The sequence below is a fragment of the Drosophila rhopaloa genome, unplaced genomic scaffold (genome assembly GCF_018152115.1).
Source record: "Drosophila rhopaloa isolate 14029-0021.01 unplaced genomic scaffold, ASM1815211v1 contig_167, whole genome shotgun sequence".
NCBI classification, from domain to species: Eukaryota; Metazoa; Arthropoda; class Insecta; order Diptera; family Drosophilidae; genus Drosophila; species Drosophila rhopaloa.
In genome coordinates this window covers 9,128,687-9,156,655 of record NW_025335047.1, presented here as the reverse complement: position 1 = coordinate 9,156,655, position 27,969 = coordinate 9,128,687, and the positions used below count along the sequence as shown (strand labels likewise).

The 27,969-nt window shown below is 42.5% G+C and overlaps 5 protein-coding genes across 8 annotated transcripts; 2 read left to right on the top strand and 3 right to left on the bottom strand.

Annotated features, from left to right (window-relative positions):
* Positions 1-327: 327 nt before the first annotated feature.
* LOC108053942 (two pore potassium channel protein sup-9) lies at positions 328-7,459 on the bottom strand. Of its 2 annotated transcripts, XM_044458413.1 has the most exons (9): positions 6,853-7,459; positions 4,641-5,428; positions 3,958-4,113; positions 3,765-3,891; positions 3,247-3,437; positions 2,988-3,175; positions 2,009-2,163; positions 1,312-1,344; positions 328-1,068 (listed from the first exon to the last, which is right to left on the bottom strand). In XM_044458413.1, the coding sequence occupies exons 2-9, from the start codon at positions 4,765-4,767 to the stop codon at positions 825-827; spliced, it is 1,221 nt and encodes a 406-aa protein (XP_044314348.1). In that variant the 5' UTR covers positions 4,768-5,428; positions 6,853-7,459; the 3' UTR covers positions 328-824. The 2 variants fall into 2 exon arrangements, with proteins under 2 accessions (XP_044314348.1, XP_044314349.1); XM_044458414.1 differs by lacking the exon at positions 1,312-1,344 and having other exon boundaries at positions 4,641-7,458.
* A 665-nt stretch (positions 7,460-8,124) lies between these two features.
* LOC108053946 (26S proteasome non-ATPase regulatory subunit 9) lies at positions 8,125-9,736 on the bottom strand. The gene is made up of 3 exons (XM_017136680.2): positions 9,520-9,736; positions 8,822-9,148; positions 8,125-8,756 (listed from the first exon to the last, which is right to left on the bottom strand). Exons 1-3 carry the CDS (start codon positions 9,619-9,621, stop codon positions 8,523-8,525), a joined length of 663 nt encoding a protein of 220 aa, XP_016992169.2. The 5' UTR covers positions 9,622-9,736; the 3' UTR covers positions 8,125-8,522.
* Positions 9,737-9,757: 21 nt separating this feature from the next.
* LOC108037614 (serine/threonine-protein kinase stk11) lies at positions 9,758-12,837 on the top strand. The gene is made up of 4 exons (XM_044458579.1): positions 9,758-11,242; positions 11,780-11,974; positions 12,034-12,194; positions 12,505-12,837. The coding sequence occupies exons 1-4, from the start codon at positions 10,245-10,247 to the stop codon at positions 12,756-12,758; spliced, it is 1,608 nt and encodes a 535-aa protein (XP_044314514.1). The 5' UTR covers positions 9,758-10,244; the 3' UTR covers positions 12,759-12,837.
* A 486-nt stretch (positions 12,838-13,323) lies between these two features.
* On the bottom strand, positions 13,324-17,266 carry LOC108037620 (integrator complex subunit 5). The gene is made up of 8 exons (XM_017114234.2): positions 17,077-17,266; positions 16,233-17,008; positions 15,661-16,005; positions 15,253-15,517; positions 14,773-15,191; positions 14,061-14,705; positions 13,853-13,995; positions 13,324-13,727 (listed from the first exon to the last, which is right to left on the bottom strand). The coding sequence occupies exons 1-8, from the start codon at positions 17,181-17,183 to the stop codon at positions 13,446-13,448; spliced, it is 2,982 nt and encodes a 993-aa protein (XP_016969723.1). The 5' UTR covers positions 17,184-17,266; the 3' UTR covers positions 13,324-13,445.
* Positions 17,267-17,801: 535 nt separating this feature from the next.
* Positions 17,802-27,924, top strand: LOC108037621 (serine/threonine-protein phosphatase 4 regulatory subunit 3). Of its 3 annotated transcripts, none has more exons than XM_017114238.2 (10): positions 17,802-18,039; positions 21,590-21,979; positions 22,047-22,234; positions 22,439-23,377; positions 23,624-23,801; positions 23,860-24,115; positions 24,177-24,449; positions 24,538-24,650; positions 24,775-25,544; positions 25,737-27,924. In XM_017114238.2, exons 2-10 carry the CDS (start codon positions 21,868-21,870, stop codon positions 25,833-25,835), a joined length of 2,928 nt encoding a protein of 975 aa, XP_016969727.1. In that variant the 5' UTR covers positions 17,802-18,039; positions 21,590-21,867; the 3' UTR covers positions 25,836-27,924. The 3 variants fall into 3 exon arrangements, with proteins under 3 accessions (XP_016969727.1, XP_016969726.1, XP_016969724.1); XM_017114237.2 differs by having other exon boundaries at positions 17,803-18,039; positions 21,595-21,979; positions 24,517-24,650; XM_017114235.2 differs by having other exon boundaries at positions 17,803-18,039; positions 24,517-24,650.
* The last annotated feature ends 45 nt before the right edge of the window (positions 27,925-27,969 follow it).

Sequence of the window (27,969 nt, the reverse complement as noted above, 5' to 3'; positions counted from 1 at the left end):
TCATTGCGTTATTTTGGCTCTTGAATGTATTCTACGTTTATATGCACGGTTATTTGCAAATTAAGTAGATAAAAACTATTTTTGGATCTTTAAGGAAATTTCTTTGCGGTTATGAGAAGGGTTCTCCTTAAATCAGTTGTAACCCGAACCTGAGTTCACAATTTATACGTTTAAATATTAAAGTATTTCGCAGCCCTCTTGATAATATAATAATATGGGCTTAAAATTTACAAATTTGTTTCGAAAGTTTACCTAATTTAAATTCAATTTGATTGCAAAGAATTAAAAAAAATAGCTGGCGTATAAACGTAGTAATACATGTGTTGATTCTAGCTCGAGGTTATCGGATTCGGTATATTTACGGCTACAGATGACTGGATTGTTAGTGTTAAAATAGAAAGACTACAAGTGAGTGTTTGCCGTTCCATAATCATTCGCATCGCTTCTAGGTTCTATCGCTCGGAAATGGCAGTGGTTTACATTCAATTGTATAGTGCCCTAGTTGTAAGTGTTGTATATGTAAACATATAGGATAAGTCTCTACCATGCCCACTACATGTTGTATAGAATTATGCACTAGTTCACATTGTAAATGCACACACATAGCATATCGGGGAGCCTACATAAATGGCACACTATCCAAACGCCCAACTCAATCGTGTCCTACGTGTCAGTTGCGAATCTACATAAGTATTTAAGTACTATTTAGAGCCTTGTTATCACTTTCGATTTGTAAGTCGTTTTTGGCGAGGGCGGTTCTGCCACTTCGTTGTTCCTGCAACCCGCCACACCTCCACCAACATATTATATAGCCTCCCTAATGCCTAGATGCGAATGGATAGCAGTGAGACATTGCGCTTCAGCAATGCGTGCGGCCTTAGTTCGATGCTCGCCGTATCCCCCATGTCCACCATGTCCACTCCCATGTAACTGCTATCCATGGTCCCGCGATCGGCCAAAGTGTGCAGGCTCTGGGTGTCGTAGTCGTAGTTCAAATCCTGCATGGGCACCACCTCCGGCAGCAGGTGTCGGATGTGAGTAGGCGATCGCCTCAATTTGTATTGGTTTCTGTGGATAAGGACATCAAGACATTCGGTTAGCAGAAAATCCACTTTAAGGATCGATACACAAGGCATGCATGATGGCGGTGTAAAAGCCTGAGTTTACTAAAACATATACACATCTCGTTAATCTTAAATTTTGGTTCGAACTAAAAGAAAAGTTTTCTTTTGGGTGAAACGATAAACAATCTTATTTAAAAGCGTATGTCATTAAAATCAAGGCTACAAATCATATGAATGGAAAGCTTACTCTGCATCATTGCTCTTTCCCAAGTTGTTACTTCTGCAGAGGTGCAAAATATAAAGCGAAATTAAAACAAAAATGATTACACACATACAATATATTTTTAAAGAGGCAGAGAGGTACGGCAATTTCCACTTAACTGAAGAAGTTCAAAGTAAAAATGTTTTATTAAAGAGCTTATAGAAAACATGTAACCTGTTTACTTATTTCGCCGGTGTCTTTAAAAGGAAAACACGATCTTGAATTCAATTAAACTATAGCATATTGTTTAAAGGAAACTTGTTAAGATCCTCCTTATTTTATATTAAAGTTCCTTTTTTTATAAACTTTTATTAAAATCAGAATACAGGTACAAAGGTATAAAAAAACGTTACCCTATGCCATTTTTAGTTATCTGCACATTCTTTATGACCTTTTGAAGCGCTAACAGCTAATTTTGTTTTTGTTTATATAACTAATGCAAAAGTTGGCAAAGCCAAACACTTTCTACTGTTGGTGTGAGGAGGGTTTTGGGCCAACTGGCTAGACAAAGAAAATGAAATATTAAAGGTCAATCCCGACAGTAAAAGGGCAAAGAGCTTTTGAAAGCCCTCAGACACCGGCGAATCCTATCTGAATGCACATTAGCCACTCTCCAGATAATAGAGCCGGAAATTCCTGCCAAGTACACTCTGAGCCTCTTTTTAATCGCGCGATTACGTACTTTTTATGTCGGTTGAGACACATGCAGTGGCACGAGCACATGGACGAGTTGGTGCTGCCGTTCAGGGATTGGCCATCGTGTCCCTCGTAGCCGCTGAGAATGGATCCATTGGATGTTATCACATCGCCCTCCAGCTTCACAGCCACTTGCAGCGCCTGCAAGGGGTTACAATGGGTGTTAGATATATATCGTATCACTGATTTAGGGGGTGTTCGAATGCCGAGTGGGTGGAGTATAGCGTTGAAGACTGAGGAACGGTATTCGTGTGGTTCTGGTGAGAGAGGATTGGTGGTGCTGTTTGGTTCAGTGTGGTACAGAAAGCCAGGTGGTGAAGTTGTTTTGTGGTGGGAGTTGGTCAAAAATATTGAAATCTGAAAAACCGCAATCACCTCGTTGGTCCATAAACTGGACTTGGACATAAACTAAGCTCGCGTTTTGCATTTGATTCGTTTCGTTATCGATTCGTTAAGTCAAAAGCAACCGAAAGTATGCGAAAAAAGAAAATATTTATTCGATTTTTATTGGGTTGCTCTCGCATTTGGGCCTGCATTGAATAGATTGTATAAATTAATTGGTTCAAAACATTGGTAATAATAGTAATAATTGAAAAAGAAACCGAAGGTGCAAGATCAAGAGTTAGCCAAGTGTGCAGCAAAGTGGCAAGCAGATATGAATTATAAAAACTATATTTAATTTAACAAGTTTGGTCAAAAGGTACGAGAGTATGAGACAGATGGAAGTTATTCGAATAGAATATAAGTAAAAATTGTACATATTATGGAATCTAAGGTACAGTGAAGCGTTTTTATATGGATAAGGCTGTAGAGAAAAGCGGTTGACTACGAAAAAGGGGAAAGGCCTCGCTCGGCCGAATGAATGTACGAAAGTAATAAAATCCAGAAAAACAGTCCTCAAGTCTACGGTAATAAATGGCATGAGTTGCTCGAATTACTCCCGCATCGCCGGGCTCTGATCTCACCTGCATGGCCTGGGCCTCGTCGCGTCGCTCATCCTCGGTATTCATTGTAACAAACCTAAGTACTAACAAGTTCAGCGAGGCGGCCACGATGGCCAGGCCGAATAGTATAAATATCAGTGCGAACATCACGTATTCGGGCTTCCTGTTCAGTGCATTGTCCCGCTGCAGGGCTACCATGTCGCCAAAGCCTGTCAAAATGGGGATAACAAAGCTATATCATATACCCAAAATCGGATGGTAAATGTGTCATATCCCTTACCTATTGTGGTTAAAGTAATAAAACAGTAATATACTGAATCGAAGTAGCTCCAGCCCTCAAATTTCGAAAAGGCCGCAGCACCGCCGGCTATCGTCAGCGAACTGAGTGTGGTCACAACACATATAAGGTCCACTTCCGAGGCGACAGTCCTTTTGCAGCGCAGCGAGGAGCGGACCGCTTTGATAACATAGCTGTGAATCAGGTTTTAAAATAATGTAATTAGTTTAAAGCTAGAAGCTAGAATTACAAAAAGTATAAGCCGCAGGCAAGAAAATAAATAAATAAGGGATATAAAGAATGGTCTGGTAATGTCTTTAGTTCTTAAATTTAACAATAAATTGTAATAGTGTCAGAATCTTTTTTAAATACGTTTCAAAGTGGAACAAAATTGCAAGATTCAGTAGGGGTAAATACGATGTTCTTTACTTTACATAGTTTATATATGTTTAATATACATATTTATATCTTTATTGTGTTTGAGACTTTTAATAGTGGCAATTCCAACCAAGCAAACACACCTGCTCAGTCTATTCACTCTTTCTCCGATGCTCTGGAACATAACGAGGCCCAGGGGAATCCCCACAATCGCGTAGCACATAGTGAAGAGCTTTCCGCCCACCGTGCTGGGCGTTGAATGTCCGTAGCCTAAAATGGTGGATCATCATAAGTAGGTAAGTATATATATAGTCCACTAAAGGTTAGATAACGCACCTATGGTGGTTAGCACCGTGGTTGCATAATAAAATGCACCGGTGAATTTCCACTGCTGGCCGGCCTTGTGCGATTCCGATTTGAGCACCACAGTCTCCATGACTTTGAAGTCCTCCTGCGATATATTGTATTTGCGTATTATCATGTCCTCGGCATCTGCAATTAGTAGCAAGAAAGACCACAGTGTCTATGACGTAATTCACACACGACTCTCGACGACAGGTAATGGTCGTCATTTTCTTCAGCTAAATGCAATAATGCACTTAAACAAATGAGGGTGTTTTTTGAAATAAATCTTTATAAGAAGCTTTCAACAATTTAAAGAAAAATACATATTTATTTCAAATTCGAAGTCACTTCGTAGAATTTAACATAACTTTCCGTTTAAAAATTGAAATTATTGGATTATATTATATTGTATTTTACGAATAGGTATATTATTTAACAGAACTAGGTATAAAAACCTTGCTTTAAAATTTATTTTAAAGTCCGAATGTCCTTTAGATAAAAGCCGACAGCACACTTTTTGAAACTCTTTAAAATGAGTTCAATTCTAGATATGATATTGAAGCATACCCCGATATTTATGCTGTTATTAAATATTTCATGCTAGCACTTTAAGTTTTTAAAACTTCGTTTTTTTCTAGTGTACCTGTAAGGATGTAATTGCGCTTTGCACTCACCTTGCAGCGCCTCCCAACGACGCTTTTCCGTTTCCGATTCGAGGGCGTCAAAGACGGCGGCGCCGACAAGCAAGTAGGTAAATGTACACACGATCAAGGATATCGTGCGCACATTTTGTTTCTTCATTCTTCATTTAGGCGAGTATTGGGTGGTTGATCGTTGGTTCAGTGGCGTCGCCTCCTTTTGCGGTACAGTTTGCAGGGCTTTTCCTGGCTGCTCACCTGGCTAACCGGGCTGCACCTGCCGCCGTCCATATGGGTTATTCTGCTTCGTCCTGCTCGTCCTTTCTGTGGTCTGGGTCTGCGAGTCGCTCACAAAGAACAAACTTCCCAAATTGGGTTAAGACCTGACGACGACGACGAGGACAACGAGGAATCTCACTCTCGCTTTGCTCTAGTTTAGTAGTCTCTCTGCTTTTTTGGCAAACTCACTTAGCACTTTGATTGCATTAAAAATAATATCACTCGGGGTGTGTTTTGGATGGTGGAAGGGGACTCTCGGGTCTACGTTTTAGTCGGTTAGCTTTTGGCGAGAAGGTGGTGGCGTTTATTTCTGTCACAGGCCGTGGGCCTTTGTCCTCGTCGCGTTCGTTGCGCCGTCCATGTCCTTGCGTTATTTATGCTGCCAGTGCCTGTGAACGTAAACGAGAATGTGCATGTGCATGTGCATGTGCGGGCCATGCTGCAATCCTTCATCGGGCGGCGGTGCTCTCAAGGATGATTATTGTGCCACTGCTGCTGCGGGTGACGGGCGCCATCGCGCTGTAGTTTCTGCCGCCGTGTCCTTCCTGCGTGGAATGGCTTGAATTAGGTTTTATGGCCGGGCTAAAAATAACGCCTGCAACTAATCTGTCATCATCAATACCAGGCCCCACTACGCACTCACTCACATTAACTTATGCAAAAAGTTGTGGTTGAAATCATAGGACTTATGAAAATATAAACATTATTTTATATAAATGAAATATCAATATTACTTTGATTTTACAAATAAATAGGAAATACTACTTGTTTTAGTTTCAAAAAATGTAAAAACTTGGTCATACGTGAATAAATATTGTTTTAGATAATAACCGAAATTCGGATAGATGTGAATGCGAATTAAAGCAAACTAAAAGGCATTTAAATTTTTTGTAATTTATTTGTTTTTATATTGATTTTTAAAATCATGGCCAATTTTAAAAGTTTCTTAGAAAAAAAGGTTATTACTTTTCTATTTCGAAATTGCGATCGGAGGAACCTTTCTTAGATGCAACTGAGATTTCAAAAATACGTAAAATAAATCTTTAATGATGTGCAATCAGTTCAACAGAACTGTGAAAATATTCTGCAATAAATTAACATCCGGACTAATAGATTCAAAATACATCGTTGCATGTCCTAATAGGTAATTTAAAACCCCTTAAATTTTCTGATGCTAATTGCATTTTTGTGCTATTATTTTCACCGCCGCTGTGTGTACACTTCATCTCACCTTACTCACACACTCGCACACCACACAAACATGCAAATGAATTTTTCATTTGCATGTGTCCTTCGCCAATGAGCGTAAGGATTTGTGGACACACTGGCGAAACTGGCATTTCGGCAACGTGTGAAGCTGCAAAATCTCAGCAGTAATAGCTGAATAATTCAGTTATCACGCGGGATAATGAGACGGTGAAAAATGAAAGCTCTTCTTGTGTGTGTTTGGCCATCTAATGGCAATTTATTGATGAACAATGCAGTGTCCTGAATTATTCAAGTGTGTGAGTGTCTATATCTCTGCTTATGTGTGAGAGAGGTTCAAAGCGCGTTGAAGTGTACGCACACACTCACACGCACACATACAAAAAGCGGAGCAGACACAGGCTTTTTTTTTAATTTGTTGGTCCTTCGGTGCGGATTGTGGGGGTTGGTTTTCCTTTCCCCTCACACACACAAGCACACACACTCGCACGAAAAGGATGCCCGCCCTTAGTTAACTTTTTTGTTAGTTTCCTTGCCCGTGCTTCTTGTTTGTTGTGCTATTTCGCGCAGCTTTCCTTTGCCCTTTGCCCATCCTCTCCAGATTCCTCCACAATTCCCATGCACTGGCAATGACAGTGACACTATCAAGAGAATCCCCCCCGCCCCACCGCCAAGCTGCCTTATCCTTCGCGAAAAAAAGGACGATGGAGAGCAAGATTCCTCACATTTGAATTGTTACATTATGTAAAGCCCACACACATACACATCGTTTCCGCTGAACAGGACGAAACTGGATGGGTCTCAATTTTCAGTAGCCGCACAACAGATCCTTTGATTCGTCAACTATAATTGCACAAAATTCAGCGGCACCCCACAATTTTTTCACTACCGTAATTTGGCTCCGCTGGGTGCCCACTTTTGTCGCCACTCGGATTCGCATCCGTAATGCTCTCGACTCGACGCGACGGTTCAAGGAAGCTTTGCTCCGGCGCACAAAACACTCGGCTGCTGGCAGGGTTGTGAAGGATATTCTAGGTAAAAATTATAAATCGTTTTTCACCAGAAACCATCGACACGTTTTTTAATGATTTTAATTTAAACTGTTTTTCTAATTGCAAACGGATGCTGCGGCGCGGTCGAAAAGGATTTTAAAACTTTAACGTTGCGTGTGGCTTAAATAGATTTTCGGGCGAAAGCTCATGCTGCCAATTTCTCTCTGCTCGCGAAAAATCTCTCTCACTGTTAAATCTCTCTGCAGATGTTACCTTGCCGGTTGTGCGAATCCTGCAGGAATTTAAGGTTTAAGTCTGAGCTGGAGTAAAGTCGTTAATTTATCGGCATAAAATATACATATTTAAGATCTAAAGCAAAATATTAATATACTTACTTTTTTTGTACAACTTCCTTATGATTATAATTATGATTCTTGTTTTTGAAAAACTAACAACTTTTTACCATATAAAACACATATGTATTTAAATAAAAATTATTTTTCTGTCGTAAATAGTTTTTTAAATGATAAAAACTTTTAGTTAGAAAGTTTCATTTTTAAAATAACAGTTTTCTTCAGAAAATTCGAATATGTTAAACAATTATTTCAATTTAGGAAAACACAGTTTTAAGGGCATTGTGCGCAGACTAAACGCCATGGTCAAGAATTGGTGGAAAGCTTGGCTGTTTACCAATTTCGGAGACAGGATTCATATAACCGTATCGTTTTTAAATTCTCTTGGTTTTTCGTTCTCTCTCTTTATAACTATGTAGCTTTGAAGCTTTGATTCTCTTTTTCGGCAGTTGAATTTTAATTTGAAAATAAAATAAATACCAGGCACTTAATTAAAGATACCATATTAGTTTCTTAATTTTAGTCTCAAAAAATGTACTTATATTTGTCTAACTTTTTATCATTACCACAAAAACCAAAAATTGTATATAAGGAAGATCCTTTGATCCTTTTTTAAATCTTTAATCGCTAAACTGCAACAAAAAATTAAACAAATTAAAAGAACAAAAAAAAGACTAAAAGTCTCTCAAATAGGAGTTGTACCACATTGTTAGACACAAATTATTTATTTTTGAATGGTTAAGCGTTCGTTTTTTTTACATATTAATTCGAAAGAACTGATAACTTACTAAAACTCTAGCCATTACTCATCTTCCCCTGAATTATAATTAGTACCCTTTATGTGTCGTAATGCTTCACCTACCTTGGGCCAACGGAGTGTTGTTCCTTGGCACAGTGACCTGGCTGTCAATCACCGAGATGACTCCACCTAAATTGGCCTGTGAACCCGTCTAAAACCAGGCTACCAATCCAAAAATCAATTGTAACAATTTAGAGCAAACATGTTTGGTGGCCTGGCCATGAGCCGTTAATTAAATGCAGACCAAATGTACACTGGCAATTCCGTCAAAGCTTAAGGGGTAACTAAATCAGTGCTCCATGGCCTCCGGAGGCAGGACGATGTTGCAGCCGAGAAGGCCGCGTCCACTCCAAGTTTTTGGGACCAGGATCAAATCCAGCTGCTGCTCTGCGCGCTTCACTTTGAGTTGTACATTCTGGTTCTGCATGTTTCGCACCACCTCGCCAATCTGACCGAGATCTCCCTTAAAATTGTTGCTATTGACTGAACCGAAACGGAGGATGGCATCACCCACACAAAGTCCCTGAAATGGAAAATTAAATAGAGTTAATATATGCTTTACTTGGTAAATGTTCTATTTCCACTCACAGCTTTCTCGGCGGGGGAATCGGGACTGACTAGGTTGACCACAACGATGGCGCGAGCAGGTGCAAGATCAGCTAGATTAGCTCCTCCTTGTGATCGGTCGCTATCCAAATCCAAAGCGGAAGCGCGATTTACCAGCTCGGGATCAGTGGTGGCGATCTCACTGTGATATTGGTTAAGCAGGCTCTGGATCTGGTTCATCAACTCCTTGTGGTCATTTTGCAGGCAGATGATCGTTTGGCGAGCCTGGCGCACCTGGTAAATGTCGATGTCGTTACGAGGAAAGCCCTCCAAATCCACCAGCGAACCGGTCATGCCCACATTGTCGTTCTGGAAAGGGAGAAGCACGCTAATTGAGACTGAATTTTGTTTACGATTTGTGTAAGTAGTGTTACTAATTCGGCTAATTTCCTCTGATCCTATGAGAATAGCCTATCGAGGGAATTGAGTAGTCGGGAGTCTCATAATTCTTTAGGAATTGAGTAGGCTCCTGCTTCCCAAAGTGGATATACTTTAACTAAAGTAAAGTGTATTGTGATGAGTGCGCTACATTTCGTTGATACCGTAAGAACAGCTGAGCAAGGGTGTTTGTAAACAGTGTGATTTGAGAAAAGTGTTTGCCGTGGTGCAAACTGCATGTCGAAGGTAATACATCCTATCCAAAATAAAGGGTATGATGATGAATGCGCGACTTTACTTACGGCGGCCAGGATCTGTCCGTTTTTGCTGATCTGTCCCTCCAGTTGCTTCTTCGCGGCCATTAAACGCTCCAGTCGCTCCTTGGTGGTGATCCCTGTGTCCATGACTTTCCCGTCGTTTAATATTCCAGTGGTTTTTTAAAATATAATTTGTTATATTTACTTCTTTCGCCTCGTCTCGCCAAAAACAACAACAATCGGGTGTGCTTTGCAGCCCTGGTTGCCTTTGGCCAGTGTGACCCTATTGCGTAAAACTAAATTTGACCACCAAATAATTGTTAAACAATTTTCGGAAGGGGAAAAGAACAAATTGAACGGCAAAAGTAAACACAGGAATTAACAAATTTATATGAAAAATCGAGCAAAAGTGGTGGCCAAAGGGGGAAGGGAATTTCAGGGGACTTCGCGCAAAACTACGGACGACGACGAGACCTCGAAAAATCGCAGGGCAATCAATTCAAGTGTGTTTGTGCGAATTGATTACAAAAATAAAGGTATTTCGAGAGGTGAGCGATAAAGCGTGTGTGCCTGGCGAGGATTGGGTGTCCGGATAGGTAACCTTCCATTCCGAGTCCCAAGGCAGCTCCATTACCACCAATCCAACGGAGTGGGGCCCACCTGCGATATGTGATCAGTGGGGCTCTCCGGAGGTTTATGCAATGTTCTAGCTCTCGACGCGGAGAAAGAGAAGCAGCCGGACCGGGAAGAGCCAGGAAGAGACTGTCCAGATGACTGTGACCACCATGGAGGCACAGGTCAAGGCAGCACATCATCATCACCATCACCTCGACGGCGGAGGAGCCCAGCAAAAGCAGGAGGAGGAGGATCCCGTCGAGGACGAGATGACCGTACTGGTGGCCAACAAGAACTATCACTATGACACCGCCTCTGAGCTGGGCGACGAAGCCTTTGTGGAACTCAAGGAGGACTCGCAACCCACGGGCGCTTCCTTTTACAACCCTGATGAACTGCTGTTTGAGGAGCAGCCGCATCCGCAGGTCACCTGGCTGGACGACGACGAGATCGAGACGCTGGATCGCGTCACACTGGACATGGGCAACATGTTCTTCAATCGCGTCGACAGCCAGGATATCATATACCAGCAGAAAAAGAAGATCATCAAGATGGTGGGCAAGTACATCATGGGCGATGTCCTCGGCGAAGGCTCCTACGGCAAGGTGAAGGAGGCTATGAACTCGGAGAACCTCTGCCGACTGGCCGTCAAGATCCTGACCAAGCGCAAGCTGCGCAGGATCCCCAATGGCGAACAGAATGTCACCCGTGAGATCGCCCTGCTGAAGCAGCTGAAACACACGAATGTGGTGGAACTGGTGGACGTGCTGTACAACGATGAGAAGCAGAAGATGTACCTGGTGATGGAGTACTGCGTCGGCGGGCTGCAGGAGATGGTGGATTACCAGCCGGACAAGCGAATGCCGTTGTTCCAGGCTCACGGTTACTTTCAGCAGCTGGTCGACGGGCTGGAGTACCTACACAGCTGCCGGGTCATCCACAAGGACATCAAGCCGGGCAACCTGCTGCTCTCGCTCGATCAGACGCTCAAGATATCCGATTTCGGGGTGGCCGAGCAACTGGATCTGTTTTCGCCAGACGACACGTGCACAACGGGCCAGGGATCTCCGGCTTTCCAGCCACCGGAAATCGCTAACGGACACGAGACCTTCGCCGGCTACAAGGTGGACATTTGGAGTAGCGGAGTGACACTGTAAGCCGACTGATATGTTCTTGCTTTGCTTTAATTCTGGGTCTTAGGATAATATGTATAAATAATTCCTTGTTTGTATGAGAACAATCCTATCTGCTTTTTAAAAATATTTTTACATTTCTTTTACAGTTTTATAACTGTCCGCATATATAAAAACTATATTTTAAGATCAGAATTAATTATTTTTCAAGACTTAGTCTTAACCATTCAAATATCGTCATTTATTAAAATAAGAATATCAAGTGATTATTGGTTTCTACACATACAAATTTATATCATTAAAAACACTACGTTTTGGTAAAGTTTGTAAAACAATGAAACATTTTCAAGGATGTTCTTGCTTTCACAAATATTTAATATTCCAGTTTAACTTGGACCAGAAATATTTTTAATTTATTATTATATTTTAAAACGTAATTGAAATAAAAACCGTTAAAAGAATGTGTTTCTATTTAGTTTGCTATGACGAAATGCCAATTTAGTTTCCAATATTAATCCTTATATTTTCCCTCCTAATTTATTTTACTTATCTTGCAGTTACAACCTGGCTACTGGACAGTATCCCTTTGAGGGAGACAACATCTACCGGCTACTAGAGAATATCGGGCGAGGCCAGTGGGAGGCTCCCGAGTGGCTCTATGAGCTGGACCCAGACTTCGCCAAGTTAATTTTAGGCATGCTGCAGGCTGATCCCAACAAACGCCTGTCCCTACAGGAGATTCGCCACGACACGTGAGTTGCGATCCCTTTGGAGACTTACCGATTGCTGAAATTGAATTTATGCTTCGTAGTTGGTTCAGATCCGCCCCGCCGGTGACCGGCCCACCGATACCCATTCCCCCGCTGAAGGGCGACAAATACCGTAGCTCCACAGTGATACCTTACCTGGAAGCTTACCACTACGGCGATCAAGATCAGGAGGATGTCTACTTCACCGAGCACGATGTAAACCGTGAGTACAAAACGCACCAGTTGTTCCAAGAGAGTGCGTCGGTTTGTAAAAGGCAGTATCATTTATCTCCGTGAGATTGGGAGAAGTTTAATTTCTTCAGTGGGGTTCAACCTGCAATAATTCTTAAAAAGACCTACGTTTCATAAATTAAATAAGATTCTAAATTATATAGTGGTCTTCAAACTATTAGTTTAGTATAATTGGTGGACAAATGTATTTTAGTAACTTAGAACCAATATATTTAAATCGACCCACTTTAATGCTACCACAGCAATGTATTTTTATTAACCATTAATCCTTTTCCTTACAGAGCAGCTCGCCCGGCGAGCGCAGGCTGCGGCATCCGAGATCCGGGCCAAGTCGGCGGCGGCACAAGCTGCCTGCCACGCCTACGAGCCGCCTTCCACAAGTGCTGCCGCCGCAGCCGCCTCCGGAAATTCACTGGGCAACGGCAGCAGGGAGGAGGCGCCGGTCAAGAAGAAGGGGTCGGCGCTGAAGCGCCGCGCCAAGAAGCTGACGTCTTGCATCTCCGTACGCAAACTGAGCCACTGCCGGACTTCGTAGGCGCAATTATTGTCGCCACTAAACTTAGAAGCTAAGATTAATTGAAAGGAATAACTTTGTTAACAAATTGTGAGGAACTTTTTGGTTTTGTTTTCCCGTTTTTGTTTTCCTACATTCGCCAAGTATTTGTAACCATAAAACCATGTAGGAATGCCAGGATCACCCTGGACGCCCGAGTAGCAGCTGCAGCATCAACAAAAACTCCAAGTTAGCTGATGCTAGCCGTTTTTTGGGAAGGGAAATTGATCGGGCGACACAAAAGCTATATATCCATGTGACAATACTGTGTATTATATGAAACAATTGAAAGCGTAATTAGTCGTTAATATAAATGATGTACTGAAGGCAGCAGAGGATTGCTGGAGGAGATGGTGCCCATCGGTTCGCACACATAAAAAAGATGTTCAAGTGAAATTGTTGTTGGCTTCGTTATATTCTAAAACTACAAACACAAATGATGCGATTTTCAGGCGCCATCGGTACAATAACTGCTGGACAGTATTTGCAAGGCCTAGGTTGAGATTTTAATTTTTACAAACCAATGAAAAGAAAATAAAAGAACACATTGAAGATCAAAATACAAACACTGCATTTAGTTCACACATTCCACACTCAACAATCCAGACTGTTCATTTCATCCACACACGCTCATGCTTACACAACATTACGCTAGCTAACTACGGGTGCTTAATCTAGTTCCACTATCTGCAGCCGCGCCGTGGGATCAGGCTCGGAGTTCCCCTCCATCAGCTCGCCCATGATGAACATCTGATGGTAGTGGGGCCCCAAGGTGGCAAGCTTCCGCTGCATCAGGTGGCGCAGCGTGTCCACATACTGCGGCGGCACCTTGGCCAATTGCGTGTTCGTGTTGCGCCAGTGCAGCCCGTTGTTGTCCACGTGGAAGAGCGCCGGCGAGGGCACGTGGTCTTTAAGATAGTTCCAGATACACTCGCGCAGCAGAAGGGCGATCTGGAAATAGTAAAGAATTGGTTAATCAGGTTGCAAACATAGATTATGGACTAGTCTAGCAGTTAAAATGCTATAATGCGACTGATCTATACAATCGGACCCAACATTATAAATAAATAGCATACCTCTGCCGATTCGAAGTGCTCGATAATGAGATGCAGATTGGTAAGTGGCGGCGGAATCAGTTGGCTCATAGCCAGCAGTTGCAGCATTTTCTTGGTACAGAGCATCAGCTCATCGTTGGCAGCCGTGGCCTGGAATCTATTGACTAAAAAAGGAAAAACATATTGTTTAATTGAAGTTGTTGGAAACTGCATAAACATTTAAGCTCACCATTCTTTCCCCGCCAGTGATGCAAACAGGTAGCGCAGAGTGCGCGCAGAAGAACGGAGGAGTAGCAAAGAGCCGGCCTATGACCAGCAATCAGTCCCAAAACTGCCCAGAGCACGGGGGAGGTGATAAACGCTCTTCTAATCTGCATGTCCCGCTCCATTGTGACCCTGGTGAACTCCTCGTCCGGAAAGGGCAGCCCGTTGTACATGACATCCGTGGAGACCAGCTCGACCAGCAGCAGCGAGACCAGGGAGTAGCCCTCCACGTTATTTGGCTTCTCCAGGTCGGCGCAGCAGGCATTTAATGCCTTTAAATACAACGCCTGCTTCTCCGCATCGCAGTTTCTGTCATTTGTGGGCAGTACGGGTCGCAGACCACGCCCAATAATCCCGGAATGCAGTACGGAGCGATTCGAGTTGGCGCCAGAACTAGTGTGTAGATTCTGCAGGATGAGTAGCTCGTGCTCAGGGATTTGTAGCTCATCCAGTTCATATTCCTCTAGCTGGCCGAGCAGATGGCCATGGTAGAATAGAGCGCCTTCTACTAATTCGCGCAGGCAAACAGTTCTAGCAATCTTCCGGGCGGAGCACTGGCGCTGCAGCAGGGAAAATGATCGATGTGAGGCAGCCGCTCGACGAATCACAGCTGCAACAAAGTTTATTTTATAAGGAGGTTAAAAGAAAAGGAAAATTTTAAAGCATCATGAACTTACTCTGCTCGGTTAAGCCCACGAAGAAGTATTTGACGCTAAGCACGGCTAGCTTTAGGACCTGCGGAGTACGCAAGACATTGGTACGGCTTCCGACATCTATGTTGTTCAACAGATCCACAATTAGGTGGGCCAATCGCATACGCGTGACGTCCTCTTCCTCCAGCTTTTCCTCACCCGGCTCTAGTTTTGGTCGCTTTCCGTAGTCCTTGCCATTGCACATGTCGCTGTTATTGTTATTGTTGCTTTGCTGCGCCCTAAATTTCTCCGCACTGCGCTCAGCTGCATCTTTATCCATCTTTAGAACCAATTTGTTCACGGTACAGTCAAAGATTTGGATTATTTTGGGCAGGCACTCGTTGAGGGCTTGGTTTAAATGCTGAGCTTTGATGTAGGGGGCCACATTTTTACTTTTGTGCATCCTGGAGGCGATTGTTTAAAAGAAACGTAAATGGTAATTTTCCAAAGGATAATATTTCTCACCTTGCCAGTATGTTGAGGTTGGAGAAAGTGTTAAACGCTTCTGAGGGCGTGCCCGGCGGCACTGGCAAGCGATTATTAACCTGAACATGTAGCGTGATGTCCTCCAACACCATTTTAAAGCCGGGCGTGAATCCAGGAAAGTTCACCATTCCGCTTTGTCCACCCAGCAGACGAATGAGGGCGCCAATGCCATTGGGATTTTGTGCGTACGACTTTTTTAGAAGCTGGGATACAGTTTGGTAGTAAATATGTGGATGCTGAGAGGCTAAAAAGGAAATACAAAACGTAATATTATTTTTAATTCCTGTTTTTCCATAATAAGTAAATGCTAGAATTGTATATTATAGATCATAGCATTAAAAAAAGGAATAAAGCATTTCATAAAAATATAAAAAAGGTTAAACTTACAGACCACCAGCAGCAACCGCACGGCCGTTTGCTGCTCGAAGAGATTAGTGCTAAGGCAGCTTTTCCACAGCATGTACTTGGTTTCCTCATATGCAAGATCTGCCAACAGCGGGAAGTTCCTCTGGTTGAGCACCCACTGTTCCAGCTCCTGCATGGAGTTGTCCAGGAAGTCCTGACACCAAACGTATTTCTCGGCCATTTTGGCTGCCGTTAGCAGCAGTGTAGCTCCATGCTCGTTCAGCCTAAGAACCGCATTGTTTAGCGTGGGCTGCATGCCGGCGAACATCTTGTTGCTAAGCCAAAGAGGCGATTTCTGCACAATGACCTCGCACATGTCCTCGGAATCTGCAAAGATATTAATTAAATTAATATTTATGATAATTTGTGTAAATTGTATTGTAGTAGTATTTAAAAACGATGCTCCAGGACAGATTTTTAAATATAAATCGAATAAATGCCTTATTCTGTCCTAAAAGGTTAGAAAATATTATTAACACAATAGTTTAAAAACTTGATGTAATTCAATATAAGCAGATAGAAATGTGGTTTCCTTTAAGCTAACATCCACTCACAGATTTCGACCAGCACATTGACCAAACTCTGCAGAATCGTGTCCGAGTAATTGGTTGTGATCAGCAGGAAGGGAACGACGGCCACGTCCAGCGGCTTCTTGGGCGCGAATCCCTCCCTGAGCATCTCACGGAAGGCGGCCCTCAGCTGCTGTTCGTGGCACGATGTCATGTAATCGAGGATGCCTGCCTCCGAGTCCAGATGGCAGCGGTAGTCCTCGACAAATCGCTTGATGCCGCATTGCAAAATCTGCATGATGATCTTGTAGGGAAAGCAGCCGCCCAGCCTGGCAACAATCCAATCGAAGGTCATTGGGAAGCGGTGGAAGGCGTTCAGCATGATCTCCACGCACGCCTCCTCCTCCGGTTGGGTCAGCTTCCGGAAGCAGCTGTTTATGAGGGTCATCAGGCCGTGCATGGCGCTGCATTCCAGCCAATAGTTGCAGCTGGCCGTTATGGTCATCCGTCGTTGGGTGTACTTATCGGACAGCTTGGCCACCAGCTCCAGGCTCCAGTTGGCAATCAGAGGCGACCACGCCGGCGGACCCTTCCACACCAAACTCTGCAGCGCCGTCTTGACCAGATTGAAGCTCTCGTATTCCGGAGCACGCAGCTGCTGCTGTCGATTCCCGGCCTGCTTCACCTGGGACACCGGCATTCCGGTCTTGGAGTCCGCCATCTCCGGCGACACATACAGCTGAACACTGATCTCGGCCAGCAAAGCAAAGTACTCGAAAACTATGTCCCGCGTGGCTGGCAACTCCTCCAGGAATCCTAGCCTGCAAAGATTCCGGGATTTGTTTACAACGATCCGGGCTTACACTTAGCCATTCCGGCCGATACTCACGCGAGCTTGATGAGATTGGGGCTGGTCAGCAGCTGGGGACAACTGTGGCCATTGCTCACCGTCTCTATGAAGTGCTTGAGCTGATCCAACAGGTTCTGGCGCAGCATTCTGTCGTTTTAGGCATCGGATTAAAAAGTTGGCCAAGTGAGCAAAAGGACTGGCAGTGTGGTCGCAGCTTTTTCTGCGCGGAAAACCGAAACGCCTCGTAAAAAGGGCCATTCGATTGGTCACACTGAACTGATTTCAAATTAGTTTACTTACAATTTTCAGAGTTTTCCCCGCTTGAAACATTTGAAAATCTGGAAAGTCGTCGTAACAAACAAAAATTATGCAATCTTAAAACCCTTCCAAAATTTCGGTGGTGTATTTCCAGCCCGCGAAAGTAAAAGATTTCAAATTAACTAAACGAATTTTTTGTTAAGATTTAAGAATTCAATAATTAAAATACAAGAAGATGCAACTAATATTGAAATAGACTTTTAAGCAACATTTGTATTAATGTTTGAAAATATATAAAAAGAAATTTAAAAGTTATGCTGATGGACATAAAACTTTTGATTTGATTAAATAAATTTTAATGTCCATCTTCAAAGCAACTACTTTTTCGATCGCAAGTGCGACCGTATTAAGCAGTGAAACGGTCACATAATATACAAAATTCATACGTTATAGCACACTGTTTTGAGGCGAATTCAGGCGAAAAACAACATGGCGTCGCTGCGGCGAATCCCTCTCGCAGTCCACAAATTCGTCGTCTCGTTTCGTTTCGGTCAGACCAAAAACGCTCTAGCGTCGGTCCGCGGAAAATAGCAAAAATCATAATTATCGGGCAGTTAGATTTGTCGAAAATAGCGCGTGGTCCCCCCAGTAAATATGCGCAAGCGTAAATTGTACATAAACTGAACGAATGCAGCCAGCGTGCGAAGCACTAAAAGCGGAAAAACAGAAACAAGGAATTGCAGCGTGAGTGTATAACTTTTTCAGTTTGGTATTGCCCGCGCTCTCTTTCTCCCGCTCTCCTGCTCTCTCTCTCTTTTGCCCTCTTGCGGCTTCTGTGTTGTCTGCGTGCGAGTGTGTGTGTGTGTTTGACTGCGACTGTGTACTCTCACGTACTTCGCAGATGATTTACGGCCTTGCAAAGGAATATAGGACTATATATCCCGACTTTAGTCAATATTGGATCCCGATCTGGACTTAAGGAATACTGCCCCCTTTTATCGCACTTTATGCAACAACGCAAACGAACGACGAGTTGAGTTTCTCCGCTCTCCGCTGTGTGTAGTGTGTTGGGTTTCGCGCAGCGTGGTGAGTTTGCCGTCGTCTGTTTTTCTTTTCCCTGCGTCTTGTGTGCGTTTTAATTAAATCCAAAATCGGTTGCGAATAACGGGGAATATGCGGTATTGCTATATGTACATATACATGGATAAACTATCAAATCAAAACAAAAATCTGTTTGCAACAACAACAACGGCGGGCAGAAGTGTGTGGGTGTGCGCGTGCTTAGAGTGTGTGTGTATGGTGGGGAGACGGCATTTTTCTTTACCACACGCCTCTTCTTCTTCCCCACAATACGCTGCAATTTGTGCGATTCTGTTTTGCGCCTGCCATTCGCAATAATTTTATTGAATGAACCGCAAAAGAAACGGCCGAAAAAGCGATGTACTTGCCAGACATTATGTGTCTGTGTCAATTGTGTGTGTATCGCGTATGAAAATACATCAACTGTTGGACGAAAAAATAAAAATGAGTAAAAATTTAAGGAAATTAGCTGACATTGCACTCGCACCGGAGAGTGTTTATAATTGTAAAATTTTCGAGTTCTCCTCCCGATTCCTAGCCCCCACCCCCTTCCGCTTTTCAATACCACCCCAAAAAGTTGCATACATGCACACACGCCTTCGGTTTGTTCGAGTGTGTTGGTGTGAGCGCGCGCGTATTCTGCACACATTGTCATGCATGCAAAAACAAGATACGACGCGTTCGTAATCGTCAGACTCCTGCTCCCCCCTTTCTCTCTCTCCCCTCTCTTTCTGACCCTCCATTATTCATTGCGAGAGAAAAAAGAGCAAAAAGATAACGAAAGGGAATCCAATTTTGACCGCTATTTTTCCCATAAAGTCCTGCATCCTTCGGGTTTTCCTTCCCACTGTTTCGCTCGCTTCTTTTTTACGCCTTCGCAGGACACTTGCAGCTTTCGCGCGCGCGTGTGTTTGTGAAGCACAGGAAGAAAGCATCAAGACTCAAATTGAGCACTTACAGTTGCGGCTTAAAAATCCATAGCTTTATTTTTATAAATTAAAAAAAGTTTTACGGGTCGAATATTGGAATCGGTATTGATTAACCAAAAATCTTAAAAATAAAATAAACTCTTAGGGCACAAACATTTTTTCAGTTTAAGTAATACCGCTTAAATAGTTTTTCGAAAATAACGACGTACTTATTCACAATGTATTGGATTTTTACCTAATTGGTTTTAAATTTAATCAAATAAAGTGTTTTTTTTCAAACATGGGTGCTCTTAATTATCAAGATGTTATTATTCCTACGGACAAATTCCTGCTTCCTGATTTGATTATGTAAAAATTTTCATTTAAAAAATTAATTACAATTCAACATATCAAATTGGTTTGTTTGTAAATAAACCCACAATGTTTTTTAAATCCCAGTTTAAAAAAGGTTTAAACTTAACCGTTGTCATGAGATTTAGAATTGGCGTGTAATTTAATAGAGAACGGAATTGAGAAGGCCGTTATCTTGATCATACCTGTATCTCTCACTTACTCTCCAACAAAATATAATTGTTGCTGAGGCGAAAAATAGTGCCAAGTTGTCATATTTTGTCGGTCTTTATTGAACACTCCAGGGCCCTTTTTTTTGCATTTTTTATCCCGGCACTTTGGCAACCTTCTGCTGGTTATATTAATAAACATTAATAATAACCAAAATCTCTACCGCTTCAGACATGAGCATTCTCTCGTTGTTCGCAGCTGATTGCGTAAACAGCTCGCGACGTTTGTTTTGAATTGCTGCTTTTGTTTTGGTACCGATTCTTGGGCCTACGAAAATCTCTCTCTCGATTCTCCGGTTGTTATCAGTGCGGAATTGGCCTTTGGGTCGCTTTATTGGAACTAGTATGGGGTAGTATAGTATAGTATAGTATTTCGTTTCTGGGATCTCAATCACTGTGCAAATCGTGTTGAATTAACGAAGCACGCATTTTCTCAACGTCTTCCAACCTTGGGTGGGTAGTTCTGATGGTGGGGGTGTGTGTGAATTTTCGCTGTCGATCTGAGGTGACGTAAATGTTTGCGGTGGCCAGCCAACTTTGAGGTGGCGCTCTGCAACGATGACGTAGCTCTTGCTTCTTCTGTTTACTCGCACATTATTTTACACATGTCTATTGGTTTCGCCTAGCACGGCAAAAAATGTACATGAAAATAATACCTTCCTTTCGAATAGTTCCCGAACTTCAGTTTATAATTTAAAATCTTCATATAATTTTTCGGTTAAATTAAAAAAAAAAACTAAAACAAAAGGTTAATTTTAAAGAACCTATTTTAAAAGGTTATACCTTAAAAAGCACATACAAAAGATAAAAGGGCATGTAGGTGTAACCTGTTGAAGTAATATGAATAAAAGTAAATATTTATTTGACCTCCTAACTTCGATTAGATATAGAGCTGATTTTTTTTCTGTGCGAGGGAGAGGATAGTTTGCTTGCTCCCCAAACTCCCACTCTTTGATTCTCCCGCTCATCCACTCTCGCCACTGTTTATTTTCTCCGCGCGCGTGTTTGCACTTGCCATGGGGCGAAAGCGCAGCGATAATAGTATACCCCATATATAGTATACCCCACTCATACCGTAAACCCCACAGATACACAGGCACACTGCGAAAGGCCTAGATCTAATGGAAACGCTTAATGTTTGTAAACAGACCGGGCAAAGCACATTTCTTTTATTTTTTTTTTGCATTTCGCATCTCAGTCTAAAAGGTCTTTACTCGTCTTCTCTCCCTACAATCTTTCTCCCCAAACACACACTACGAACGTAGCTTTCACATTTTCATTCATCGCGAAATGGCCCATGAATTGTTGCCAATAAGATATAAGATGCATTTAAAATCCTAACCTCAATTTTATAATGTAGGTGTATTAAAGGTGAAATTTGTGTTTTATTGTTAAACTAAAATAACTATTGTTTTATTTCTATTTTTATTTTGTAAAAATTAGGTCAATACAGTAAATGAAAGATAGTTTAACTTCTTATGTTTTTATTCTAAAGGCTGTTTGTATTTCTTACAAATCAGAACACATTTATCGTCAAATATCTATTGTGAAAAAGGTACACTTAGGGTTTATTGTCATTTAAAATATATTTATTAAGTAGAAAATAAAGTGTATGACACGCTTTAGTCATAGAAGAGAATGCTGAAAAAGTTGGTTTATGTTTATAAATATTTATTTAAACATATTGAAATATATTTTAACTTTATCTGTATTGTTTTCTTGCAGTGCAGTCTTGTCGTGGGCACATCCCAATCCCATTAGTCCACACTTTGCGCTGGAGTGGTAGCCTAACATGGATATAGAAGTCAAGCATAGAGATTAGACGAATCCTTTGAATTCTAAATTCAAGATCCTAATTTAAATTAGCAAAGTAGCATAGCCTAGCATATAGCCCCTAGCCAGAGGAACGGTTTCAAGCCGCAAGCACTCGCGTTTATAGTCCAGATCGAAACTCAACCGAATCCGAAGGACACCAGCGAGAAAATCCTAAGGGGCACACCATCATGACGACCGACACCCGACGACGCGTCAAGTTGTATGCGCTCAATGCGGAGCGCCAGTGGGATGATCGTGGAACGGGCCACGTGTCCTCCACCTACGTGGACAGGTTAAAAGGTGGGTTTACACTTCAACCAAGCCCTGGAGCCTGGTCTAAGTTTTCGCAACCTTTAACTACTTTCAGGCATTTCGCTTCTAGTGCGGGCCGAATCCGATGGATCCCTGCTTTTGGAGAGCAAGATACAACCGGACACCGCGTATCAGAAGCAGCAGGACACCTTGATTGTCTGGTCCGAAGGCGACAACTTTGATCTGGCCTTGAGTTTTCAGGAAAAGGCAGGTTGTGACGAAATATGGGAAAAGATATGTCAGGTAAGTGTCCAAACAGCAGCAGTTGTAATAAAGGTGCTATTGTCTTATCAAAGAGTTGATTCGTTACGATTATCCCATTGATTTTGAGCTACCTCTTTTATTTGTACAAATCTTTCATATCGCAATCTTTATAAATTTTAAAATTATGAAGAAATTCAACTTGTATCAAAATAATCTATAATTCAATAACTAATAATCATCCAGGTGCAAGGCAAGGATCCCTCGGTGGAGATAACACAGGACATCGTGGAAGAGTCGGAGGACGAACGCTTTGAGGACATGTCCGATACCGCACCACCTATCGAGCTACCACCATGCGAGCTCTCCCGACTGGAGGACATTTCGGAGACGATACAGAGCTGCCTCTCCACGCCTCTGCGCAAGGAGAAGCTATCGATGGCTCTGGAGTCGGAGAGCTACATCAAGAAATTGTTGAACTTGTTCCATGTGTGCGAGGACCTGGACAACACCGAGGGTCTGCACCATTTGTTCGAGATCTTCAAGAACATCTTCTTGTTAAATAAGAACGCGCTTTTCGAGATCATGTTTGCGGATGACACGATCTTTGACGTGGTCGGATGCCTGGAGTATGATCCGAGCGTGGCCCAACCGAAGAAGCATCGCCAATATTTGAAGCAGTGGGCCAAGTTTCGCGAGGCGGTCCCGATCAAAAACCAGGACCTGCTGGCCAAGATCCACCAGACGTTCCGGGTGCAGTATATCCAGGACATCATCCTGCCCACGCCTTCGGTCTTCGTCGAGGACAACATGCTGAACACTTTGTCCAGCTTTATCTTCTTTAACAAGGTGGAGATCGTGACGATGATCCAGGACGATGAGCGCTTCCTGCTCGATGTGTTTGCGGTGCTCACGGATCCCGCCACTGGAGACACAAAGCGCCGCGACACTGTTCTTTTCCTGAAGGAGTTCTGCAACTTCGCCCAGAACCTGCAGCCTCAGGGCAAGGACTCGTTCTACAAAACACTCACCTGCCTAGGCATACTGCAGGCGCTGGAACTCACTCTCGTGATGAACGATAAGAAGACCAAGTCGGCCTCCATTGACATCCTCACGGCCATCGTTGAGTTCTCGCCGCTGGTGGTGCGCAACTACACGCTTAACCAAGCCAACAGGCCAGAGGGGGTAAGTTAATCTAAGAATTAAAATAAGCCAGCTGGTTATTATGCCTCAAACTATGCCAAGGAAATAAGGGATTCAATTCTTTAAATGCCGAAGTGTTTGTTTTCAAAGCTAGTTTACCGTGTATATTTAAAAAAATGTATTTAAACTATAAATACTAAATATATAAATGGGTTCCCTGGAGTTATCTAATGGTAAAGATCTTCAAGTACTATAATTGTTTATTTTCTTACCTTTTTGTAAACCTAGGAGCGTGTGCTACTAAACATTGCCATCGAACAAATGCTGAACGACTCGGAGCCGGAGCTTGGCATTGCGGTGCAGCTTATGGGCATCGTTAAGATACTATTAGAACCGGAGAATATGCTAACCGAGAAGGGCGATTTTCTCAACTTTTTCTACAAATACAGTGTCCAGACGTTAGTGGGTAAGTTCGTGTCATTCGCAGTTGGATTCTCAGCAATATAACCGATCAAAATTTGCAGCTCCATTGATGCATAACACGACGGGTGACCGTCCGCAAAACGAGGACTATCAGACCGCCCAGCTGTTGGGCATCGTCTTGGACATTCTTTCGTTCTGCGTGGAACACCATAGTTATCACATCAAAAACTTCTTACTGCAAAAGGATCTCCTCAAGCGAATTCTGGTGCTGATGAAGAGCACACACACGTTCCTTGTCCTCGGCGCTCTGCGACTGCTCCGCAAGATAATTGCACTTAAAGACGAATTCTACAATAGGTGAGAGAATCCCCCTCGTTTTTGATTGACGCATTACTAATCAGCTAGTCATTGTCTGCAGACACATTGTCAAGTGTAATCTGTTTGCGCCAGTGGTGGATGCTTTTATTCGCAACAACGGCCGCTACAATCTTCTGGAATCAGCCATCCTGGAGCTGTTTGAGTTTATAAAACTCGAGGACATCCGCACTCTGTGCGTCTACTTCGTGGAGAACTTCAGCAAGATATTTGATGAAATCGAATATGTGCAGACATTTAAGTACTTGAAGAACCGATACGATCAGTACCAGGATCGACTTAAGGACCGCGACAAGATGGAGAACCGAACGGACGGGTAAGTGTTGCTATAGCGCCTTGTGCTCCAACACAATGTGAAAATCTTTGGGTGTATTATCTTAAAGTGGCCTGCCCATCATCCGTAGCGGTGGCCGGTTTCGTCGTGACCAGCGGCAAATGGAGGAGGAGGAGGAGATGTGGTTCAATGAAGAGGACGATTTCACTGAGGAGATCGACACATACAACAGTGTTATGAAATGTAAGTAATTATTTACTATACTAAGTATATCAAGATAAAATATTTTTAACGTTTCGGCAGTTTGTTAATTAATATTTCTTCAAAGTTCAAGTATTAAATTGTTTACACTATTTTTGTCTTCCAGCCGTCAGCGAAAAGAATGGCCCGCAAACGCAAAACCAGCAAAAATCCTCTCCGCCGCACAGCACGTCGCCGCACACTGGATTGTTGGGTAGCCTGAACACCACCGCGTCATCCACTGCCACATCCGCCTCGTCAGGCGCTCCGGTAGCCAGTGGTAGCAGTAGCCCTGAGTCGATCTCTGCCGACGAGCAGACGCAGGCGGCGGTACATTTAGCCGCCGCTGCCAACATCGCACTTCAGCACCACCAGCAGCAACAACAACAGCAGCAGAACCCATTCCAGCAACAGACACAGCCTGAGATTGCGGAGCTGCAACAGCAGCTGAGCAGCGTAGAGGCGCCACAAAGCCAGGAGTTGGAGCTATCACAGTCGGCTGCCGCCAGTGTATCGCCCACTTCGTCATCCTCTTCTCTGGAGGCTTCCACGTCCTCATCATCGGCGTCTTCGTCCTCATCCTCGTCGTCTTCGTCCTCGCCGCCAGGCTCTTCTGCTGCCGCATCTTTGTGCGATTCAGCGACGGTTGCCGCCGTGGCAGCTTCACAGTTTCTCTCAACGATCGCCACGGCTATGGCGGCGTCTGTGACGGCGGCGGCGGCTACAAGCAGCTCGCCCAGTCTGTCACCAGCTCCTGCTGTCTCCAGTCCTGATATCGAGAGCGCAGACGCCCAGTTGCCGCCTAGCGATGACGCCAGCAGCCCGGACAGTGGAGATCAAGATGCGAACAGCACGGATGCTGGAAGCAGCGAGGTGGATAAGGCGACGGCTAAGAAGGTACGTTAAGTAGAGCAATCCCAGGCTGCCTTGCTGTCTTGTTAAACTTCCTTATGGAAGTTCCCTTGACCGACCTGACTCATGATCTACTTCTGATTAGTTTTAATGTTAAAGGAAATAGTAAAACAGCATTTCATAAATTTTGTATGACTATTTTAAAACACTATCTAATATTGGATTTGCCTTACACAGGGTCTGGTGGACTACGAGAGTGACTCTGGCGAAGATGACTACGAGGAGGACGAGGACTCTGAGGGGCCACAAGCACAAAAGCGCGCGCGTCTGGCATAGTTGCAGATGATGAGCACAACAGCATCAATTATAAATTAGTACACACATAACAGAACACAACAAACCACGGCAAAGAACACACTGACCCCCACACACCAACGAATGTTAGGAATGCATTGGCGACAACGACAGACAGCACAGCAGACAGCCGTACGATGTAAGATCGAACAAGAAAACATACAATTAAATTTTAGCATAAAATTTATTTTAAAGGAGAAAGCAAAAAAACCTAAAGTAAACGAGAAATTATAAATCTTACTTTACTAAATTAAATAACTACATATAAATATATATATTAAAATATATATGCATATGAAAACACAGATAACTATAACTGATCAGCATCCCACAGGCAGAAATGCATTTGAGTGCGTGTTGTTCGAGAGTTGGAAAAGCATTAACGAAACAAACCAAAATAAAATGTATTTAGTAGTTAAATCCGACACAGAGACACAGGTGAGGAGGAGGTGCCGTCAAGTGGTGTAGGACATTTGTATACAGACAGCATCCATACGCAAAGTCCCTAGCATGACAGCGTTTAACAGATCCTGTGAAGTTGGCTGCTGGCCTAGAATGTTGTGGGGAAACCAATTTAACTTTGTGCAATAATTCATTGTAGTCGGTATTTTAAGAACAATTGCAAAATGTATCTGGCTTAGATTAGTTTTTATATTATAACGTTAATCATTTTTACTATAATTACCTATGAGAACGATTCCCTGCCAATTGCACTATCACAAGGCGCTGTTTTCAACTGACAATTTGAGTAAGCAGTTCTTATCGCGGGACCCATTATAAAAGTTGCTATTGTAAACAGCGCTGTTACATCGCACACAGCGTAAAATGATGTTAATATTTTTAAATTTTGAATTTAGATCCCAAAGCAGTGAAGTATGTACTTTATTAAGATTCTGTGTACTTTCTGTTGCAATTGTTTTCTTAATACCAACCAGATGCCGTGGCCAACTTGACAATTTTTGTTAACCCCTTGAGTTAGACGCAGATAACACTTGAACCCAATGAACCTTGTATATAATTTAGTCAGTCTCAATACGCGATTGGTTGATAACTGCCCTTGCACCACTGACGCCGACGTTGAATACATAAAATTGGATTTCAAAAAATCGGAAGTTTTGCACAATATCGAGCAGATTGAAAAAATCTTGAGAAGCGTTGTCTGACTGTGTAATTTAAAAGAATTGTTGCGCTACCCTTGCATTATTAAACCACACACGCCACACACATCAATAAATAACTAAATATAATGATAACAAATAGAACGTAAAGTTAAACTAAAGTGGGGCAAAACAAACATCAGCAAACAAATAACAATAAAGTAAAGTAAAATAGTCTTCTTACGTTTTCGTGTAAGTTTTTTTTCATATTAAACTATAATATTAATTTGTATTAAACGAATGTAGTAGGGCTCACTTGGAACAACTCCACTCCACCCAAACACGCATACATACGCTCGCTCACACTCAAACCAATCGACATCCCACAACCACACTGACAGAAAGTAATAAAGTTATTTGTTAATAATCGTATTTGCCATGTGCGTTGCGTACTGTACTACATTTATTTATTTTAGTGTTTAAACGAACTTGTCACTGCAAACGGTTTCCCTCGAGCGACCGATCGTTTACCCTCCCAAAGTTCACGCCCAATACCTATAATACACCTATAATATAGTGGGGGAGAACGTATCCACACATTTATCCTTCCAAGTTGATGTTTTTGTTTGTCTGATTGATTGAGCAACATTAACAAGACGCATCCACAAAGTGCATAAACAAGAATAAAGATTACGAGAAACAGAAACGAACACAAAAGCAAAATGAAAATTAAGCGTAAACGTAAAACAAAAACACTATAGTTTATACATAGTATTTATATGAATCGTGTATTGTATATGATATGCTGTCTAATCCCTAATCCTAACACATACCCATTATATCTTTAATTTGAATATTTTATTTAGTTGTTTAAACATCCGTGCGTAAAAAGCGATATATATAACTCTATATTATGATTATGAGTAAATTAAATAATAGTTTTTAATAGTTTTTAAACAGAAACAAATGGCTAAGCTCTCAAAGTGTTCTTTTATTTAATATATTAAACACCTGATATT